General features: G+C 39.3%; 1 protein-coding gene across 1 annotated transcript in view; it reads left to right on the forward strand.

Annotated features, from left to right (window-relative positions):
* LOC141128042 (uncharacterized) overlaps positions 1-19,986 on the forward strand; it is a 728,240-nt gene that overhangs the window by 195,576 nt on the left and 512,678 nt on the right. Inside the window, 2 exon segments of the mRNA XM_073615085.1 lie at positions 5,533-5,707; positions 9,208-9,326. Of these exon segments, the coding sequence (XP_073471186.1) occupies positions 5,533-5,707; positions 9,208-9,326 (294 nt within the window).

A 19,986-nucleotide genomic window follows, 5' to 3' on the forward strand; every position in this document is an offset into this window, starting at 1 on the left:
GGAACCATATTTATAGGTGCCTTTTTTTCTGGTAAGATGTTGTACATCTTTCTTGGATGTGACTATGTACCAGAGTCACCTATAGTTTTTGCTCATTGATAAGGTATTAAAATCCAGGGTGGCATACATTTATAAATCACTGGATCCTCCAGAAGCCAGTGGCAGCCACTGGCTTTCAATGGAGCCAATTCACAAATGTCCAGGGCGGCCACGGCCCATTTCTGAAAAGGGTCCTGTGCGATTTTAGGGCAGATTTAGGTGCGAATTAAAGTAAAAACTCGCACCTGAATCACGCCTGAACCAGTGAACAAAACCTCATCGGACTCCAGACTACAAACTGCAACTGGACATAATCTGGTAATACAATAAATAGGTGTACTCCCTTGTTGAGGAGTGTTTTAATATTACAAGGTTGTCAACATTCCCATCAATGTCTCATTAATTTAGCTTTTTGGTGGGATATTCTTAGGGTTTTATTTTATAGCCTCTTTAAATGTTAGCTGCAGTTTTTTTGCCTCCTCCTTGTCATTTGAGCAATTCTAGCGACACATTGGTACTGACCGATGGGTCAACCTCTCTTCAAATTAGACAGATAAAAACAATAACAATGCAGAAAGGTATTGCCTGTTGTTGGTTCAAAGATGTAATTGATCCATCTGGTTGTTTAGTTAGACAAATACAGTATCAAGGAAAGTTAGACTATTTTGATCCAAAAACAGTTGGAGTTCACACAAATAGTCCTCCAGTAGCCGTGTAGAGCTCATTCAGGTTCCTTTGCAGTCGTACCCCTGTTGGGGAGCTCCATTTTCTCTATTTGTCCTAATGCCCATTTTTACAATGATTGAAAAAACAAAAAAAAATCCAAAATTTTGAATTCTTACTACAACAAGAGGTATTGTAATGGGGATGCATGTTACAGTGACAGCACTCTGAGTGAGAATTTCCTTTCCTTTTACTTAAAACTTAACAGGTGTTTTAATAGTAAAAAAAAATATTTAAAAGAAACAAAAAACTTTTACTCTTAGTTACTTTAACTGGAATGATTAGTCCATACATTTTGCCCAAAATGTATACACAAAGGGATTGGTTTACTAAAACTGTAGAGTGCAAACTCTGGTGCAGCTCTGCATAGAAACCAATTAGCTTTCAGGCTTATTGTCAAAGCTTAATTGTAACAAGCTGAATTTAGAAGCTGATTGACTACCATGCACAGCTGCACCAGAGTTTTCACTCTCTAATTTTAGTAAATCAACCCCAGTGTCTTGCAAGAGAATTTATAGACAACAAGCACCAAGAGTAGGGAAGTTGGCCCATGCATATCAACCATGCTGTTATAGGAGATTATTTTTTCACACTCTTCTCACAAATTTAATTGTTAGGGAAGGAAACTTTGCAGGCAGTGTTCATTTCCTATGTTATACTCCTATTTATGTTCGATCCCTTAATGTATTCATAGGTCGTAAGACAAATGTTTACAATTTTGTGATTCTGTCAGGATTTTACAGTTGTCTATGGAATGTCTGTGGAGACTCTGCATTTTTGTTTGTGAATACTCAGCATTTTTTTAAAGTCTGTGAAGAAGCCTCCTAGATAGCAAGCAATTGAGCTGCAAGTTTGAAAATGACTTGCTAAGTTATTGCCGGGCTTCATAAGTTTGTTGCAGAATTGCAGCAAGTCTGCATTGCATGACTCCAGATCAACTTTCTTTGCAAACATTCTGCAAGTCTGCTGCAAGTTCTGGTTCAGTTATGTTGTACAATAGTCATCCCACCACAGGGGTCACTTTGGCTGCATTTTCATGCTGTAGACTTGCAGAGCTCTTGCTGTAGACTCACCACTGCAACTTTGCTCTTGTTAGAGACTTGCAACGTAAATTTGCTACAAATTGGAAAAGTGTCAACTAGAGCTTGGGCTTTAAGTGCTCTGGAAGTGTACAACTTGCCAGTGAAAATATGCAGCCAATTAACAAGACTTACAATTCAACACTGCCACAAATGTGCGGCAAGTTATCCTTGCTATCGGGGATGTATGGTTACAGTGGAGCAGAAACAATGGTCACCTTGCTTTTAATCATTTGGGGCCTAGTTAGGACTTCACTGTAGAAGTAGATATCATTTTTTTGAGTGGGGGTGCTCATTCCTGCTTGCTCAGAATTTATTTCAGAGGGTTAAATATTGACTTAAATACTCAAATATCCCATACAGAAATACCACTTACTAACTGAATCAATTTGCTACCTCATTTGACACATTTGACAGAAAGGTGCATGTGTACAACATTACTTTAAAAGTAAATAATCATTTTCCACTGTGTTACTTTTTAAATGTAGGACATTCAAATAATAATATAAAGGTGCCCCAAGAATATTTCTTTTGTCACATAAATAGCTTGCAAGAGAAGTAACTTGAAACACAGTGTCGCCTTTAGCGGTAAATTTTCTGTAACAGTCCTGACCGTTGTTAACATGAAGAATTACATTATTCTGCTCAGGATGTGTTTCCAGCAAAAGCTGTGTCCATGGGCTAATTTGTGAAGCTTCCTGCTACAGTGATTTAATGTTAAAGGGAATCCTATCCATTAGAGTAATACAATTTCAATTAGCCGTTACACTTCCACAAATAAGTCTTGTGGACATGTTGGCAGCTGAGGGGCAGGAGTGCAGATGAAATCTTTTTATAATAAAATAATGTTTTAGATTGAACACAGGGCCTGTGGCATGCTAATTGTGTACAGCACATATCTGATTATCCTGAACACACACAAGGAAAGCAGATGGTAATTTACAAATGACTGTGATGGTCACTAAGATTAATCGAGCAGAGGTGGAATTTTTAATTGCATTTGCACCAGGAAACATTATAAGCAGATAATTTCCAAGCTGTGTGCAGAATATAGCAATAGAAAATGGATCCGCATTCCTCTTTAGTAAATGCTGGAAAATGTAATAGGGCTATATACTGGAAAAAGTTTATAAAAATAAATTGTAATACAGTTTATTAAAATGTACAGGACATACTAATTCAATATCAATGAACAATTTGCTTTTAGTTTGCTCAATTTTATTTTTAGTGTTTATATTTGGTGATCTGTCCTTTAAAACAGATTTATGCATCACAAACAAGCTACATAAAGGATGGAAAGGTAGTTTGTAAGTTTGTGAATGATCATTGTAGATAGACATTGCTCAATTTATTAAGCTATAATGCATTGCTGTTTGCCAAGATGTTACATTTATCATACATTAGTGAATTAAGCCTAAGGGGTTGATTTAATAAACGCAAATAGGCCATTTACTTTGCAAATGAATTTTCAATTAAAGTGATATTAAAGTTTTTTTTTAAATAACAAACATGTCATACTTACCTGCTCTGTGCAGTGGTTTTGCACAGAGCAACCCTGATCCTCCTCTTCTCGGGTCCCCCGCCAGTGCTCCTGGTTCCTCCTTCCTGCTGAGTACCCCCACAGCAAGCAGCTTGCTATAGGGGCACCCGAGCCAACCCTGCTGTTCTGTGTGTCCATTCAGACACAGAGCTGCAGCTCGTCCCCACCCCCTCTCTCTTCATTGGCTCATTGACTTTGGTTGGCAGCAGTGGTAGCCAATGGCGCCCGCTGCTGCCGCAGCCAATGAGGGGGGAGAGTCCGCAGACAACCAAGGCTTTCGTGCAACATCGCTGGATTGAGATGGGGCTCAGGTAAGTATTAGGGGGGCCGAGGGGGGCTGCTGCACACAAAAGGTTTTTTATCCTAGTGCATAAAATGCATTAAGGTAAAAATAAATTCTGCCTTTAGAACCACTTTAACTTACTGAATGTGATAAAAATTCGCTTTGCAAAGAATACCCAATCAATTGTGAAGAAATTAAAAAAAACTATATTTTTGCTTGCACATAATTGAATGATGGAAGTCAGCAGAGCTTTACCACATTCACTTAGCTAATGCCTGTACAAAGTGAAAATTCCCTTGCAAAATGAACAGCCTATTTGCCTGTTGTAAATCAACCCTTATGCCGCGTACACACGACCGGACTTTACGGCATACTTGGTCCGGCGAACCTGAGTCCGTCGGACAATTCGATCGTGTGTGGGCTCCAGCTGACTTTTTTTTCTCAAAAGTTTGACGGACCTAGAAATGAAACATGTTTCAAATCTGTCCGACAGACTTGAGTCCGGTTGAAAAGTCTGCTCGTCTGTATGCTAGTCCGAAGGACAAAAACCGAAGCTAGGGCAGCTATTGACTACTGGCTATGAACTTCCTTGTTTTAGTCCGGTCGTGCGTCATCACGTACGAATCCGTCGGACTTTGGTTGATCATGTGTAGGCAAGTCCTTTCATTCGGAAAGTCAGTCATAAAACCATTGAAAAGTACGCCGGACAAAGTCTGCCATAAAGTCCGTTCATGTGTACGCGGCATAACACATTAACTGCTTCAAGCTTGCAGTGCAATTTTCTAAGTTGCCTATTTGTTGGCTTGTTTTCTTAGCTGACTATATGTAAACTATATGGCCAAATATCTGTGGACATTTGACCATCACACCTATGTGAACTTATTTTAATCCCATTTCAAAACCATCCTTTACTCTTCTGGGAAAGCTTTCCACAAAATTTGGAGCGTGTCTGTGGAAATTTGCATCAATTCAGCTTGAAATGTCATTCCAATTCATCCTAAAGGTGTTCAGTAAGTTTGAAGTCAGGGCTGTTTGCAAGCACGTACGTTGGGACTATAAACGGGGCAGTAGCCAATAGCTTTCATCTCTTTATTTATTCTGAGCATGCGTGGCACTTTGTGCGTCGGATTTGTGTACACACGATCGGAAATTCCGTCAACGGATTTTGTTGTCGGAAAATTTTATAGCCTGCTCTCAAACTTTGTGTTTCGGAAAATCCGATGGAAAATGTGTGATGGAGCCTACACAGGGTCGGAATTTCCGACAACAAGGTCCTATCACACATTTTCCATTGGAAAATCCGACCGTGTGTACGGGGCATTACAGTCCTCTACATCTCTTAGCAGTCCAATTTACGCTGAATTCATCATTCGTTGAAGTAAGGTAGAAAGTTAAATATTTGATTTTAGTTATCTTTATAAGACTGTGGCACTGATTTACTAAAGGATTTGAGAGCGTTCTTGCAATAAACTGTGTGAATATTCACTTCAATTATCCACTAATGCGCAGATGAAAAAGTAAACAGGGACTTTTTCATGTGATTGGATAATTAAAGGGAATTTTCATATATTTTACTGTGTGAACATTTTCAAATGTTTTAGTAAATCAGTCTCTATGTTTATTTAGATGTGCAGAGTATGTTACCTACTTCTCTATATCTTTACTACTATAATGTGCTCAAACTAAAAGGTTGATTATTGCACTAATTATCTTCTGTGTACACAGATTTATCCACGTGTTTTTTCCATCTGTGGTATCCACTGAAATGTGTTATAATAAAATGATAAGTTATTAGTTTGTATGGCAGTTTCACTAGCTCAATTAATTAGTATTGTTTTATGACTATATTTATCCTTTTAATTCCTCAGGAGCTTGGGTCTGCCTGAATGGATTAGAACAATTATCTCAACCCAGCCTTTCTTTGATAACTCAGATGCTTACACAGATACAGTCAGCTAAGCATCTTGGGAAAGAAGCAGTCACTTTACAATTGGAAGAAGTCCCTTTAAACACAGCAGGCTTATGCATTGCAATCATTAAGAGGTAAAAACGCTTAATTCCGCCTCTTAGATTGTTGTAATTGTTGTGATTGCATTCACTTGATTCCCAGACCTCACAACAGCAGACATTCAGCAATCATTAGACTGTTACTATATGATAATTCTGCAAATTCTTTTTATACTATTAGGTCTTTGTAAAAAAATAATGTTCTTGTTATGCTTCAAAATGACTGTTTCCTCTTCAATATGTGGCTCTCAGGCAGATATGCATGGAAATAGTTAAAACAAAAATGTAAATTGCTGAATTGTGAATCACAGTTTTTTGTTTTAGGTGGTGCCCTTGTGTCCAATCCCTGTCTTCTTCAGAATGGTGCCTGATCATAAAATGCACCTGGGTTCTGACTATTTACATACTCTAAACCATATTTCTCCTCAAATCCCCTTAAATCTTTGTTGATGGTGTTTTGGCTCACATGTTATACCATTTAGGTTTTGTAATTTACCCTAACTTTACAGTGTTTTCAGAGCCGAGAGGGTTTTCATTTGGTAGCAAATCTGGATATGCATAGTTTTATTTCCTTTGCATTTAAAAAAAAACAATAAATTTTCCTTTAATTTTTTCCCAGCACATTTTTTCATACCCTCATAATTTTCTGCAAAATATATTAGTTGTCCAAGGCACACATTAGCAAAATGGCAACTTATTTAAAAATCTACATTTGCTTATGTGAGCATTGGGTCTGGATCTGGTCTTTAGTGACAACGCCCCCCCCCCATGAAGCTATGTAGTAGAAGATCAATTCTAATAGTGATCTACTGCTGACTGCGATCAGCCAGCAATAGATCACTATAACAGTGATCTACTGCTGCAGGGAGATGCTAGACAGAGCTCTCTCCTAGCCTCCATACTTGGGAGGAAGTGATATGACGGTACTCATCACATTTCTTCCATATGGAAGCATTGAGTTAACAGCAATCTGCTACAGGCACTTCTGTGGAGCAGTGTAGCAAGACTGGAAGCCCAGGAGCAGAAGCAATCAACTCCTGGGCACAGATAGTCACTAAAAACCAATGGAGGGTCTCAGAAACCACTGAGACCAGCTGTCATTTTAAAAGCTCTGGGAAGAATAACTAATATCCCTATGTCATTTTAAAGTGTTACTATACGCATAATACTAAAGTCAGTCTGTATATGCATGCCTGTTATACTCACTGTGGAAGGGGTTAATCCTCTGCATTGTGTAAAAAGGCTGTTTGACCATGTGTTATCTGATCCTCCCCTTCTTCCACTGTCCCCAATCCATCTTCTGATAGAACAGAGCCTTTGGAGTCACTCTGCAAATACTCAGTTTGGTGTGTATTGCTAGAGAGTTTTATTTTTTTCTTGGGAGGGTGCATGTGATCAGCACAGGGCCAATCAGCACTGTCCAGACATAGGGTCAGGAGTCATGCAGCCTTATAGGTCTGATGATTGAAAACCCCTTCTACAAGCTTTACTCAGACACTGATAGAAGTCACAAGACTGTTATATACTACTCATGAGAAAATGTATTTAGAAGTTTATATTTACTAAAATAATTGCATTTCTATGTTCTGTGTACTGTGGGAGACCAGATACAGGCATACCCCACTTTTAAGTACACAACGGGGTTTATTTACTAAAGCTGGAAAGTGCAAAATCAGGCTCGCCTCTGCATAGAAATCAATGAGCTTCTAACCCCAGTTTGTTCAGTTCAGCTTTGGTAATAAAACCTGGAAGCTGATTGGTTTCTATGCAGAAGTGAGCCTGATTTTGCACTTTCCAGCTTTAGTAAATAAACCCCATTGTGTACTAAAAAGTGGGGTATGCCTGTATAGTGAATGCAGGGTCCTGGGTTTAGTAGCCCAAGCAGTTAATGAGCTTTAGAGCTTTAAAACAAGCTCTGTAGCTTTAAATACTGTTAAGTTAAATGATCCGCAAAGATTACATTACAGTAACCATATTTAATGTTTTAAAGAAATGAGTTCTGATAACAAATGTGTGTATTGACATTGAGTCAAAGGAGGGAAATCCCCCTTTCATAGTAGAAAGGGGACTGACTAAATTTTCTTTTAACTGTGACTGCCAACAAGCTTATAGATAGTGTTGGGCTTACTTACTAGAAAGCTCAGCATGGGTTGCGGAGTTTCAGGGATTCACCATGTAAGAAATATTTTTGTGAAATAAAGATATTTTGTTAAATATAAAATTATATATTATTACTTTATAAAGTTTATGCATTTTAAGTTATACAAACCCAATCTCACCTACAAAATTCCTATTAAATTAGAAGTGGAAACTTTTTTTTACTTATTAACAGATGCATCTACACTTAAAGTGAAACTGGCCAAAACCTTATCTTTGTTTTGGATAGATTGGGATAGGTTAGAACCTATGTCAGTGTTTATTTATTGCTGTCTGAGTCTCCACTGGGAATGTTTTTTTTCTCATTTCCTACACCATGTTCAAAGTTGTCAATGGGACAAAAAGTGAGGTGCTCTCCCCAATAGAGACAAGAAAGGCCAATAAAGCCAAGAGAGGTTCTAGTCTACCACCAATACTTTGTGTGTTACATTTGCTTGAATCTTTTTTTAGTATTTTTTTAAAAATTTTGTCAACTTTTGGCTGGCTTTATTTACCTTCATTACTGTCACAAATTTGAACAGACTTGATTAGAGAGGAACTGCAGTCTGCTCACATAATTTGTAATAAAAACATCTTTGCCACTCTGAAGCCTCCCTCCAACCACTTTGCATATTATTTTATATATACTGTGATTCTGTACTTGCCAAATATGCTGCAGAAATCTCCCTCCACTATGTCTGGCTGCAGCCATTTTAACTGTTGGCAGCTGAAGCTGCTACCTGCTCACCTCCTAGATTTACACACAGAGGCACACCTCCAGCTCTGCAGCCCTACAACTCTCATTGGCCCTCTTATGACTCATCCCCCCTCCCTTCCTGGCAAACTCTCACTAGAGTGGGAGAGAGCTGTGCATGATGTCATAAGTCTAGGCTTTTTTACCAGACAAGAAACAGGAAGTGGGCTGTATAAGGTATTTAATGGCAGAAAAAAAATGCTGCCTGTTTACTTCCTGGATTTACACAGACACACAGAGGCACACCTCCAGCTCTGCAGCCCTGCAGCTCTCATTGGCCGTCTTATGACTCATCCTCCACCTTTCCTGGCAAATTCTCACTAGAGTAAAAGAAAGACATGTGCATGATGTCATAAGCCTAGGCTAATGACAGACAAGAAAGAGGAAGTGGGCTGTATAAGGTATTTACTGGCAGAAAAAAAATGTTTTACTATTCAAAGTTAAAACAACAAGGGCAGAAGATTTAATAGATGGGAAGTTAAAAAAATGACTGAAGAGCCACTTTAAGATGGCTTCTGGGCCATAGAGTTTAAGTTTGGGCTTTCCCCTATTTTGTGACTTTGGGCATGAATTTGAACTATGATGCTATTGTACGTTGTAATTTCATATATTTGGAATGTATCTTATCTAGCATTTTTTCTTTAAGGTCACCGATTGGCCCAGAAACATATAAGCTTCCTGACAGCCTCCTGAACTGTTTTCGGATAGTTGGAGTTGACAGATGTCCCATCAGCTACATTCTTGAAGCACATTTGATTGTTAGAGGTATTTGATTCCTGACTATTAGAAATAAAACATGTTAAACCTTTAATTTCTGCAGTGATAACTATGGAGATTGCCATTTTTGATCTTTCCTTCTCAAAAAATAGCCCTCTGACTTGCTGATGCAATGGTATGCAGATTGGAATATGTGAATTGAATTATTATTATTATACAGGATTTCTATAGCGCCAACAGTTTACACAGCACTTTACAATATAAAAGGGAGATAATACAGTTATAATACAATAAAATACAAGAGGATTAAGAGGGCCCTGCTCAGAAGAGCTTACAATCTAATAGGGTGGGCCAGGTGGTACAAAAGGTTATAAATGTGGGGAATGAGCTGTTGGAAGTGGTAGGAGATTAGTTGGAGACGTGATAGGCTTTCCTGAAGAGATGAGTTTTCAGGGATCGCCTGAAGGTAGCAAGAGTAGGGGATAGCCGGATAGATGGAGGTAGCGAGTTCCAGAGGATGGGAGAGGCTCTGGAGAAGTCCTGGAGATGAGCATGGGAGGAGGAGATGAGAGAGCTTGAAAGCAGGAGGTCTTGAGAAGAGCGGAGAGGTCGATTTGGGTGATATTTGGAGACAAGATTGGTGATGTAGCTCGGGGCAGAGTTGTGAATGGCTTTGTATGTTGTGGTTAGTATTTTGAATTTAATTTGCTGGGTGATTGGGAGCCAGTGTAGAGATTGGAGTAGAGGGTTGGCAGACACTGAGCGGTTGGTAAGGTGGATAAGTCTGGCAGCAGCATTCATGATAGACTGAAGAGGGGATAGCCTATGGAGAGGTAGGCCAATGAGAAGGGAGTTACAATAGTCAAGGCGAGAGATACTGAGGGAGATAGATTTGGGTGTCATCAGCGTATAAGTGGTATTGGAAGCCGTGGGCGGTTATTAAGTGACCAAGGGAGGAGGTGTAGATAGAGAAGAGAAGGGTTCCAAGAACAGAGCCTTGGGGGACCCCGACAGAAAGGGGCAATGGAGAGTTGTAGGTGACACTGAAGGAGCGCTGTGATAAATAGGCAGAGAACCAGGATAGAGCAGAATCTCGGAGGCCAAGGGAATGTAGTTTATTGAGAAGGAACAACAGTATCAAAGGCCGCAGAGAGGGCAAGTCTGACTTTACTGACCTGCATGCTTGTTCCAAGTCACTTACTCAGAAATTACTAAAATTAGAGACAGCTAGGCAACTAGCATTTCAGAAGGAACATGTAATATTTGACCTTCCTGTACAGTAACATAGAGCAGTCTCCACTTCATGCAAGAGTAAGAATAAATAGACATGGCTTTACAGTTTTCCTGATTATTTCCTTTGCTTTTCACTCAGCAGGAGTATACGTTTTATTAAGCTTTCATTTTCACAGACTAAAGCTTATTTTTTAATTTTGAAGTCTACCTATAGCCAAAACATTTTTGTTTTGGGTAGAGTAGGGAGGAGGAAAAATCCCTGCCATTATTTTATCTGACTTTGTAACATTAGGGGAATTTCCCTTCATTCCCTGTCCAAAAGACGCAACTGGACATCAAAGGAAATTTCCTAAAATGAGGGGAATTTTCCTCTAAGGCCCTGTTCACATTTCTCCATTTCCACTGTCATGCATTTTTTCTTACATTTTTTAAGTGCTCATTTCCATGCATTTTACATGCATTTCTATGCATCATGCTTTTTTGTTGTTACCAGTGGGGATGCATTTTCATGTACTTCAATAGATATCAATGGACCAGAAAACACAGATAAATGCATGTAAAATTGGGCATGCCTCATTTTTTATAACCAAATATGAATGATAAATACTTTTTTATGAGCTGTAAAATGCGCATAAAAATGCACAGGTGTGAACCAAGCCTTGGACATTTGTCCCTGGAAGTCCCCATAGGATGATTTCTCCCCACCTCCAGTTTTGGGGACAACTCTAAATTTTTGGAATCCCCCCACATTCGTTCTCTTTGACAATGGTCGCTATGGCAAATTATGAGTGTGAATACTTCTATTGGGGATACAGATTGAAACAATAACTTGACAGAGGGTTCAATCCTTCCCTTCTTTATCCAAAAATAAAAAAATGCTTTGCCTAGAGGTACACTCAAATATTTATCTATGTGTGTGTGCTCTACATTATATTTTTAAGTTAGTGCTGAAAAGGGTGTGAACCAATCAAAATGAATGCTGTCAATAACAGTACCTGGCCTGACAAAGTAGCTAAAAAAATCTGACTTCCTGTTTCTTGTTGTGAGGAAGATAAGATGGCTACCACCATTTTAGAAATTATTAAGAGGGTTTCATAAAAAAAATATTTTATTTGGTTGCAATTTATAAAATGCCACAGGGCAGAAAAGGGCTAGATCATTTAGTATGCTCTGACAGAATGCACCTTCAAATATGAGCCGATCTTATATAAAAGTACATTTCTAGTTATATTTTAATAGGCCATATAACCGCCATGTGGTTATTTATTCTATTTTGTCTTGCATCCAATAGCGTATAAAATATTTTCAGTTTATTGACTCCAAGCCATGAGAACATGTTTATCTGAGTCCAATGAAATTTCCATTTCGTAGCATTTTTATGAAGTCAGCAAATATCTTTATGTATTTAATATTATGATGAACATGTACTGTACATCAGAAAGGACATTTGAGATATTTTTTATTGCACTTCATGCTTGTACTTGTACGAGACAAATAAAAAAAGAAGTTTGGCATTCAGAGATAGCAAACGGGGCTTCCAGCCACCAGAGCAGATGGATGGCAGCATAGGAAGCCAAGAGAATGTGTAAATGTGTCTCTAATGTGTTTATTGGAGAGGGCATTCCAAGCCAGGGGATGGAGAACCCACAGTGTCCAAGCTGCTGTTTGCATTGCACTGACAGGAATGACAGCCACAGTGTATACATCCCATAAATAACTTAAAGGATATTCAGTTTATGATAAGATTAAGGTCATTTTACAGAGCAGCAGATAAAATCAACTGTTAAAGTGTAACTCCAGACAGAACTGTTTTAAGATTTGGATATAGAAGGGAAGAGTTAAAACATTTGGCAGCTTTATATTGTTGTCTGGCTTTCCATTGAACAGATTCCCCATCACTTTCTGTTGATCAATGTCCAATGTCTAACAGGAAGCGAAAGAAAATCTTTCAGAGAAAGTCTGTGAAAGACCACAATAAAAGCCTGACACAGGTTCTGCCCATATCCATGATACAAAAATGTGCTCCATTACTGCTATCCAGCAAAAATTACAACTTTGAGTCAGTGTGCCTCCATGTAGTCTGTACATGCTTTTTACATCCAGATTCAACAGAACAGATGAGACTGCAACTTCTAGTCACCAGAACCTGTGCAACCTTTTCTGAGAAATACAAAGGGTAATCCCCAGAATATGGCCAGCCATGGGGATTTAGCATTCAGGGCAGCCAGCTGTATGAGATAAACACCAGGCTGAAATTTTGGACTACAAAGTAGGGTACATGCCCATTGTGAGTTGAATACAAATACAAATCTGAATGTTTAACTAAAGTTCATCTATGATACTGTAAAGGTCTGTAGAGTTGGCAGTGTTGGTATTGGTATAATATTAACACAAGATAACAGAGCTAGATGCTAGATGTGACCACATAATGAATATATGTAGTGGCAAGAAAAGTTGGCTTTATTGCCCAGCTGCTGCACATATGTATCCACAGAGGCCTGAGGATGTAAGCCGAGAGCGTGATTACCAATCAAGCTGTCACTGACTACCTTTGGTCAAGGATTGGAAGCCATTGGGACAGGTTCCTGAGCATGTGATCACTATGAGAGGCAATCACAGCAGTCACATGATACACAAGCCATGCCCCCCCCCCCCCCCCCACATTAAAGCACCCTTAATGTTCCAGCGGGCAGCATTAGGAGGTTAAACTAGCAACACAAACAACTGTACTTATGTCTATTGTACATTGAACACATTGTGTGATTCACGTAACAGTGCAGCCTGGCTCTATTTTTAATTCAAAGTGATACTAAAGTCTCATTTTATAAAAGTAAAAAAAAACAAACATGTTATACACACCTGCTCTGTGCAGTGATTTTGCACAGAGCAGCCCAGATCCTCCTCTTCTCAGGTTCCTCTTCGGTGCTCCTGGCCCCTCCCTCCTGTCGAGTGCCCCCACAGCAGGCAGCTTGCTATGGGGGCACCCGAGCCGAGCCACAGCTCCCTGTGTCTATTCAGACATTCAGTCTGTCTCAGCCAATGAGAAGGGGAGTCCAGCCGAGTGTCTTGTGCAACATCACTGGATCTAGATGGGGCTCAGGTAAATAGTATTAGGGGGGCTGCACATAGAAGGCTTTTTATCTTAATGCATAGAATGCATTAAGATAAAAAAGTCCAAACACAAAAAAACCAAAGTCAGCACTGACCCCACAACCAACTCTCAAATGTTCACAGTCCATATAGAAAAAGTTCCCTTGCTCTAGGTGCTGCAGCTCTCTCAAAGACCCACTGGGTGGGGGACTTAATCTGAAATATACAAGGAAAAGAGAGCGCACAGCTGCCCTAGTGTAATTCCATTTTAATGAAATCAAATAATAGAGGATTGCATTCACAAACATGGGACTTAGATCACATGTACAGCAGGATGTATGTCTCCCTTCCTGGCCTGTATAACTGAGTTGGCTCCCAAGAACGAGTGGTGGTGGTATGAAAAGTCACTGCAGACTCTGTTTCCTCGTCTTGTCAGGCTGTGTCTGCTGTAGGGCACGCGCACGGTCCAGCCGGCGCTGTGTGACGTCACTCGTGGCCGGAGAGGAAGTTCAAGGTGAGTGAGATGTCTCCTCTTTAGCTAACAAAAAACGGTGCAATCCTCTATTGTTTGATTTTACATTTGTATCATTAAAATGGGATTACATTAAGATAAAAAAAACCTTCTGACTTTACAATCACTTTAAGGTTTTTTTTTCTTTTTGGTGCACTGGTTCCTTTCAATTTTTGGTTCAATTAGGTTTGATTACCCCAAATTTACCTCCTTTATTTTGAATTGACATACACAGAGGTCTTTTGAGTAACAACAGGTGTAGGATTAGGCACCAGTATTTTTTTTTAAGGGCTTATTTGTGACTCCCATTAAACATCCCGCCTGTATGTGAGCTTTGCAATTTGAATGTGTTTTACCACTTTCACCTCTGAAGACAGAACCCAAGTATGTGGGCATTATGGGTGATAAGTGCTATTTGAGATTCAATTTATACCTCTGTTGATATTATCACTTTTGATTTTTGTGTGAGAATTGTTCTCATATTGTTTGGAGGTTTTGGTGGATGTTTTTTTTTATTGTCACCGCTCCCTATAAGTAAATCACAACATACAGAAACAGAAAATGTAATTTAATAAAGTCCTATTATAGCTAGGCCTTGTCCCTCGGGCTTTGATGCGTGGCCATGTGCATCCCCAATTGTACAGATTGGTTTATTTACCGCAGTGAGGGAGATATTCCTTTTTCAGATAAGAAGGCAACAGTTTAGTTTATTTTTTGCAGTTTCAAGTTTCAATTAATTGATATTTCAGGGATTCAGTATGGCTCTTTCTTGTTTTGAATCCATTGTTTGAGAAAACAGTAGCTTGCTGTTGAGGCCAGGAGATGGGAAAGCAGCCCCAAATCATGATGATCCCTTTGCCATGGTTTTCAGATGTGTACAAAATAAAAATAACCTTGCGCTAACTCTAAACCATACTAATCAGAAAACATATAAGCTGCTGACACTGCAAATAGAAATTTTGCTGAAAACCGTAGAGTGTATAAAAAGGGTGCAGCGCTATAAATTCAAAGTGATTCAAAGAAAATGAGCAGTAGTGAATACTATTACATGAACAATATTATTAGATAAAATGATAAGTGTCTATCGCAGATGAATCAGGCAATCCACATTGATAATCGAACACTAATAATCACCACGTGAGTTTATGATAAACACCAAAAAGACACAAAATAGTCCTCTAAGTATTGGAAGTGAAACATGAATATTGGGCTTCGAGATGGTGGATGCTGTATAGGTTTTACAGTCTGGTAGCAACCATGTAAATCAGGAGATACTCCGAAGATGGAAATGAGACTATATGAAAAATCTTGATGACCTTCTTCGGAAATGTAATAAAACAGATACAAACGTGCAGATACCACCACCCATGTAAAATGGAGGCTTACCGAAGAGCTAGGACCCAAAACAGCGTACGCTGTATGAGTCAGGAAAGCTTTATACAGTTGCCCTCTGGCAGATGATGAGGAGATCCCCCCGATACATTGGAGTCCTAGGGAAGCCTCGCTAAGGTGTCTTTTCTGGGTGAAAGTTAGAGATGTCCTTGGACCAACCCCACAAAGGAAAGAAGAAGGACCATATAGTGTAATTCCGTAAATAAGTAAAATTTATTAAAAAGAAACACACTTACATTGTAAGAAGAGCAAAACAAGCGCTTGTGAATAAAAATGGCGGCAGTGGAGTCCTCCCGACGCGTTTCGTCTCATAGGACTTCTTCTGGGGTACCTACCCACTGCTGCCATGTTCCTTTTTATAGGTACTAAGACCCCTGTATTAAGAATCCAGCCCCCAACTTCAATCGACTGCACTTCCGGGTTTCGCCAAGATGGCGGACCCGCGTGCGTCTCAAGCCTCCATCTCGTGCGTTCCAGCGCCCCCATCACAAGTAGACATAATAAGTCCGGAAAGGAGGTAGCACATCTATAATATCCCACCTTTTTTTGAATGTGGCCCGTCGCTCGCTGCAATACAAAGCATATGAGAGCGAAGCAGCCCACCGGACACACGTCTGTCTGCGTTCCACTCTCTGCGCATGCGCACGGCGTGACGTAGTTACCCAAACGTCACACGTGCGTGCGTCGAGACGTGACTCACCTATTGTCTGTAACGTTTAGGGGAAGTCACATGATCGGAACTGGGTTATGTATACAAGGAAGGGGTTGGATTGGCCTGAATATAATCGGACGAACAGGAAGTAACTCAGCAGTGTACGCACTGAATGTAAAATGACATAGAAGGCTATGTATAAAGGTTAAGTTTGTTGTTAGATGCGGTAAGCATACCTCATCCATCAAAAAAGATTGTGGATAATAGAAAAGCCCCATATATTAAATAAAAGTAAGCTTGGGAGATGGATTCTCATGTTTCTAAATGCTAAATTATATGCATATATAACAGTTCTTGTGTTTCCCTAAAATCAGCAAAAAGCATGTACGGTTTGTATATATTAAGAAAAACCCAATGTTTACATAACAAAAAGTTGTACATGTATGTGTAACAATAATAATCGCAGAGAACATATAAAAAACATTATTAAATAAAAATAAAATTATGTCTATTCTTCCAAAGAGTCTGTGAGTAGGTGTGTATAGATACTAACACTCATACCTACATCGCCTGATCTAAAAATATATTTTTTATTAATGAAAGTGATTTTTCCTTTTAACTGAAAATTTAAGTCACTAAGGCCTATGATTCATCTATGAACGCATTGATATCTACCTCAACGTTCAGACCCTGCGGAAAAAAAGTTTGTAATTCATATGCCCAAAACATTTCCAGGCGGGATACTCCTCTAATTTTGGCTCCTCCCCTCCATGGTGGGACATACTTATCTATGATGACAAATTGTGAGCCAGCAGGATTGCTATTATGAAATTGTTTATAGTGTTTAGGTACGGTATGTTTGGGGTCCCTGCTTTTAATTAGGGCTATATGTTCTCCTACTCTGGTTGTGAATGTTCTAGTGGTACGTCCTATATATTGTTTGCGGCACGGGCAAGTGATGAGATACACTATATATCTTGTGCTACACGTGCAGAACGGTTTCACTGTATATTTTTTCCCCGTGGTGGTAGATGTAAACTCTGTAACTTTCTGCTTGTCAAGTGTGTTGTGTTGACAAACAACACATTTTCTACACGGGTAGAAGCCTGTCATATTATGAAAAAAAGAAGTACGGGATGGTGGATTAATTACATTGGGGGCTATCCGGCCCTGTAGTGAAGGTGCTCCCCGGAATATGACTTTGGCGTCACCAGGAAGGAGTGTACCCAACATATTATCCTGCTTCAGCACATCCCAATGTTTCTTCACAATGTAGTATCCCGCCTGGAAATGTTTTGGGCATATGAATTACAAACTTTTTTTCCGCAGGGTCTGAACGTTGAGGTAGATATCAATGCGTTCATAGATGAATCATAGGCCTTAGTGACTTAAATTTTCAGTTAAAAGGAAAAATCACTTTCATTAATAAAAAATATATTTTTAGATCAGGCGATGTAGGTATGAGTGTTAGTATCTATACACACCTACTCACAGACTCTTTGGAAGAATAGACATAATTTTATTTTTATTTAATAATGTTTTTTATATGCTCTCTGCGATTATTATTGTTACACATACATGTACAACTTTTTGTTATGTAAACATTGGGTTTTTCTTAATATATACAAACCGTACATGCTTTTTGCTGATTTTAGGGAAACACAAGAACTGTTATATATGCATATAATTTAGCATTTAGAAACATGGGAATCCATCTCCCAAGCTTACTTTTATTTAATATATGGGGCTTTTCTATTATCCACAATCTTTTTTGATGGATGAGGTATGCTTACCGCATCTAACAACAAACTTAACCTTTATACATAGCCTTCTATGTCATTTTACATTCAGTGCGTACACTGCTGAGTTACTTCCTGTTCGTCCGATTATATTCAGGCCAATCCAACCCCTTCCTTGTATACATAACCCAGTTCCGATCATGTGACTTCCCCTAAACGTTACAGACAGTAGGTGAGTCACGTCTCGACGCACGCACGTGTGACGTTTGGGTAACTACGTCACGCCGTGTGCATGCGCAGAGAGTGGAACGCAGACGAACGTGTGTCCGGTGGGCTGCTTCGCTTTCATATGCTTTGTATTGCAGCGAGCGACGGGCCACATTCAAAAAAAGGGGGGATAATATAGATGTGCTACCTCCTTTCCGGACTTATTATGTCTACTTGTGATGGGGGCGCTGGAACGCACGAGATGGAGGCTTGAGACGCACGCGGGTCCGCCATCTTGGCGAAACCCGGAAGTGCAGTCGATTGAAGTTGGGGGCTGGATTCTTAATACAGGGGTCTTAGTACCTATAAAAAGGAACATGGCAGCAGTGGGTAGGTACCCCAGAAGAAGTCCTATGAGACGAAACGCGTCGGGAGGACTCCACTGCCACCATTTTTATTCACAAGCGCTTGTTTTGCTCTTCTTACAATGTAAGTGTGTTTCTTTTTAATAAATTTTACTTATTTACGGAATTACACTTTATGGTCCTTCTTCTTTCCTTTGTGGGGTTAGTCCAAGGACATCTCTAACTTCAACCCAGAAAAGACACCTTAGCGAGGCTTCCCTAGGACTTCAATGTATCGGGGGGATCTCCTCATCATCCGCCAGAGGGCAACTGTATAAAGCTTTCCTGACTCATACAGCGTACGCTGTTTTGGGTCCTAGCTCTTCGGTAAGCCTCCATTTTACATGGGTGGTGGTATCTGCACGTTTGTATCTGTTTTATTACATTTCCGAAGAAGGTCATCAAGATTTTTCATATAGTCTCATTTCCATCTTCGGAGTATCTCCTGATTTACATGGTTGCTACCAGACTGTAAAACCTATACAGCATCCACCATCTCGAAGCCCAATATTCATGTTTCACTTCCAATACTTAGAGGACTATTTTGTGTCTTTTTGGTGTTTATTATAAACTCACGTGGTGATTATTAGTGTTCGATTATCAATGTGGATTGCCTGATTCATCTGCGATAGACACTTATCATTTTATCTAATAATATTGTTCATGTAATAGTATTCACTACTGCTCATTTTCTTTGAATCACTTTGAATTTATAGCGCTGCACCCTTTTTATACACTCTATGGTTTTCAGATGGTATGGGGTGTAGGTGTTGTGTAAGGTGTTTTTTTTTTACCTCCAAACCTAGCATTGCACTATTCTGCACAGGATTTCAATATTTGCCTTATTTATCCACAAAATACTGTCCTAAAAGTCCTGTGGAATATTTAGATGATCTTTTGCAAACTTCAGACATGAAGCGGTGTGTTTTGGAAAGCAATATGTTTCCTTGTGGTGTCCATTCATGATCACCATTCTTGTTAATTATTTTCTAATATTGGATGCAAACGGATAGCTTTGGACAAGTTAAAAAAATGTCTACATGCCCTGGACTGTTAACCTAATATTCTTTCCCACCTCTTTAAGCATTGCACGCTGCACTAGTCTGATCACTGTAAGATGCCCACTCTCAGGGAGCAGGACAAAAGTGTTACATTTAATCCATTTGTAGGCAGTCTTTTTTTACTGTGAACTGATGAGCACCCGATGCTTTTGTAACTTTTTCCAGATTTGTGCATTTCTTCAGTTGTTATTCTAAGTACCTACTGTTCACACAGATTTTTGTGATGCAAGAAGACTAAATCAGAACCTATTTTTAGTCATGGGCACCATCAAACCTCTGCTCTAATCTCATATCATTGTCAGGAATACCTAGGTCTAATTATCCTATTTTTTAGATGCCTTTATCCTAAAGATCCACGTGGGTTTTTTAAAATTCCAAAAACTTTGATTATTATGTTATATGCAGAGTTTGCTACCTAT

The sequence above is a fragment of the Aquarana catesbeiana genome, linkage group LG02, assembly GCF_042186555.1.
Source record: "Aquarana catesbeiana isolate 2022-GZ linkage group LG02, ASM4218655v1, whole genome shotgun sequence".
Taxonomy (NCBI): Eukaryota; Metazoa; Chordata; class Amphibia; order Anura; family Ranidae; genus Aquarana; species Aquarana catesbeiana.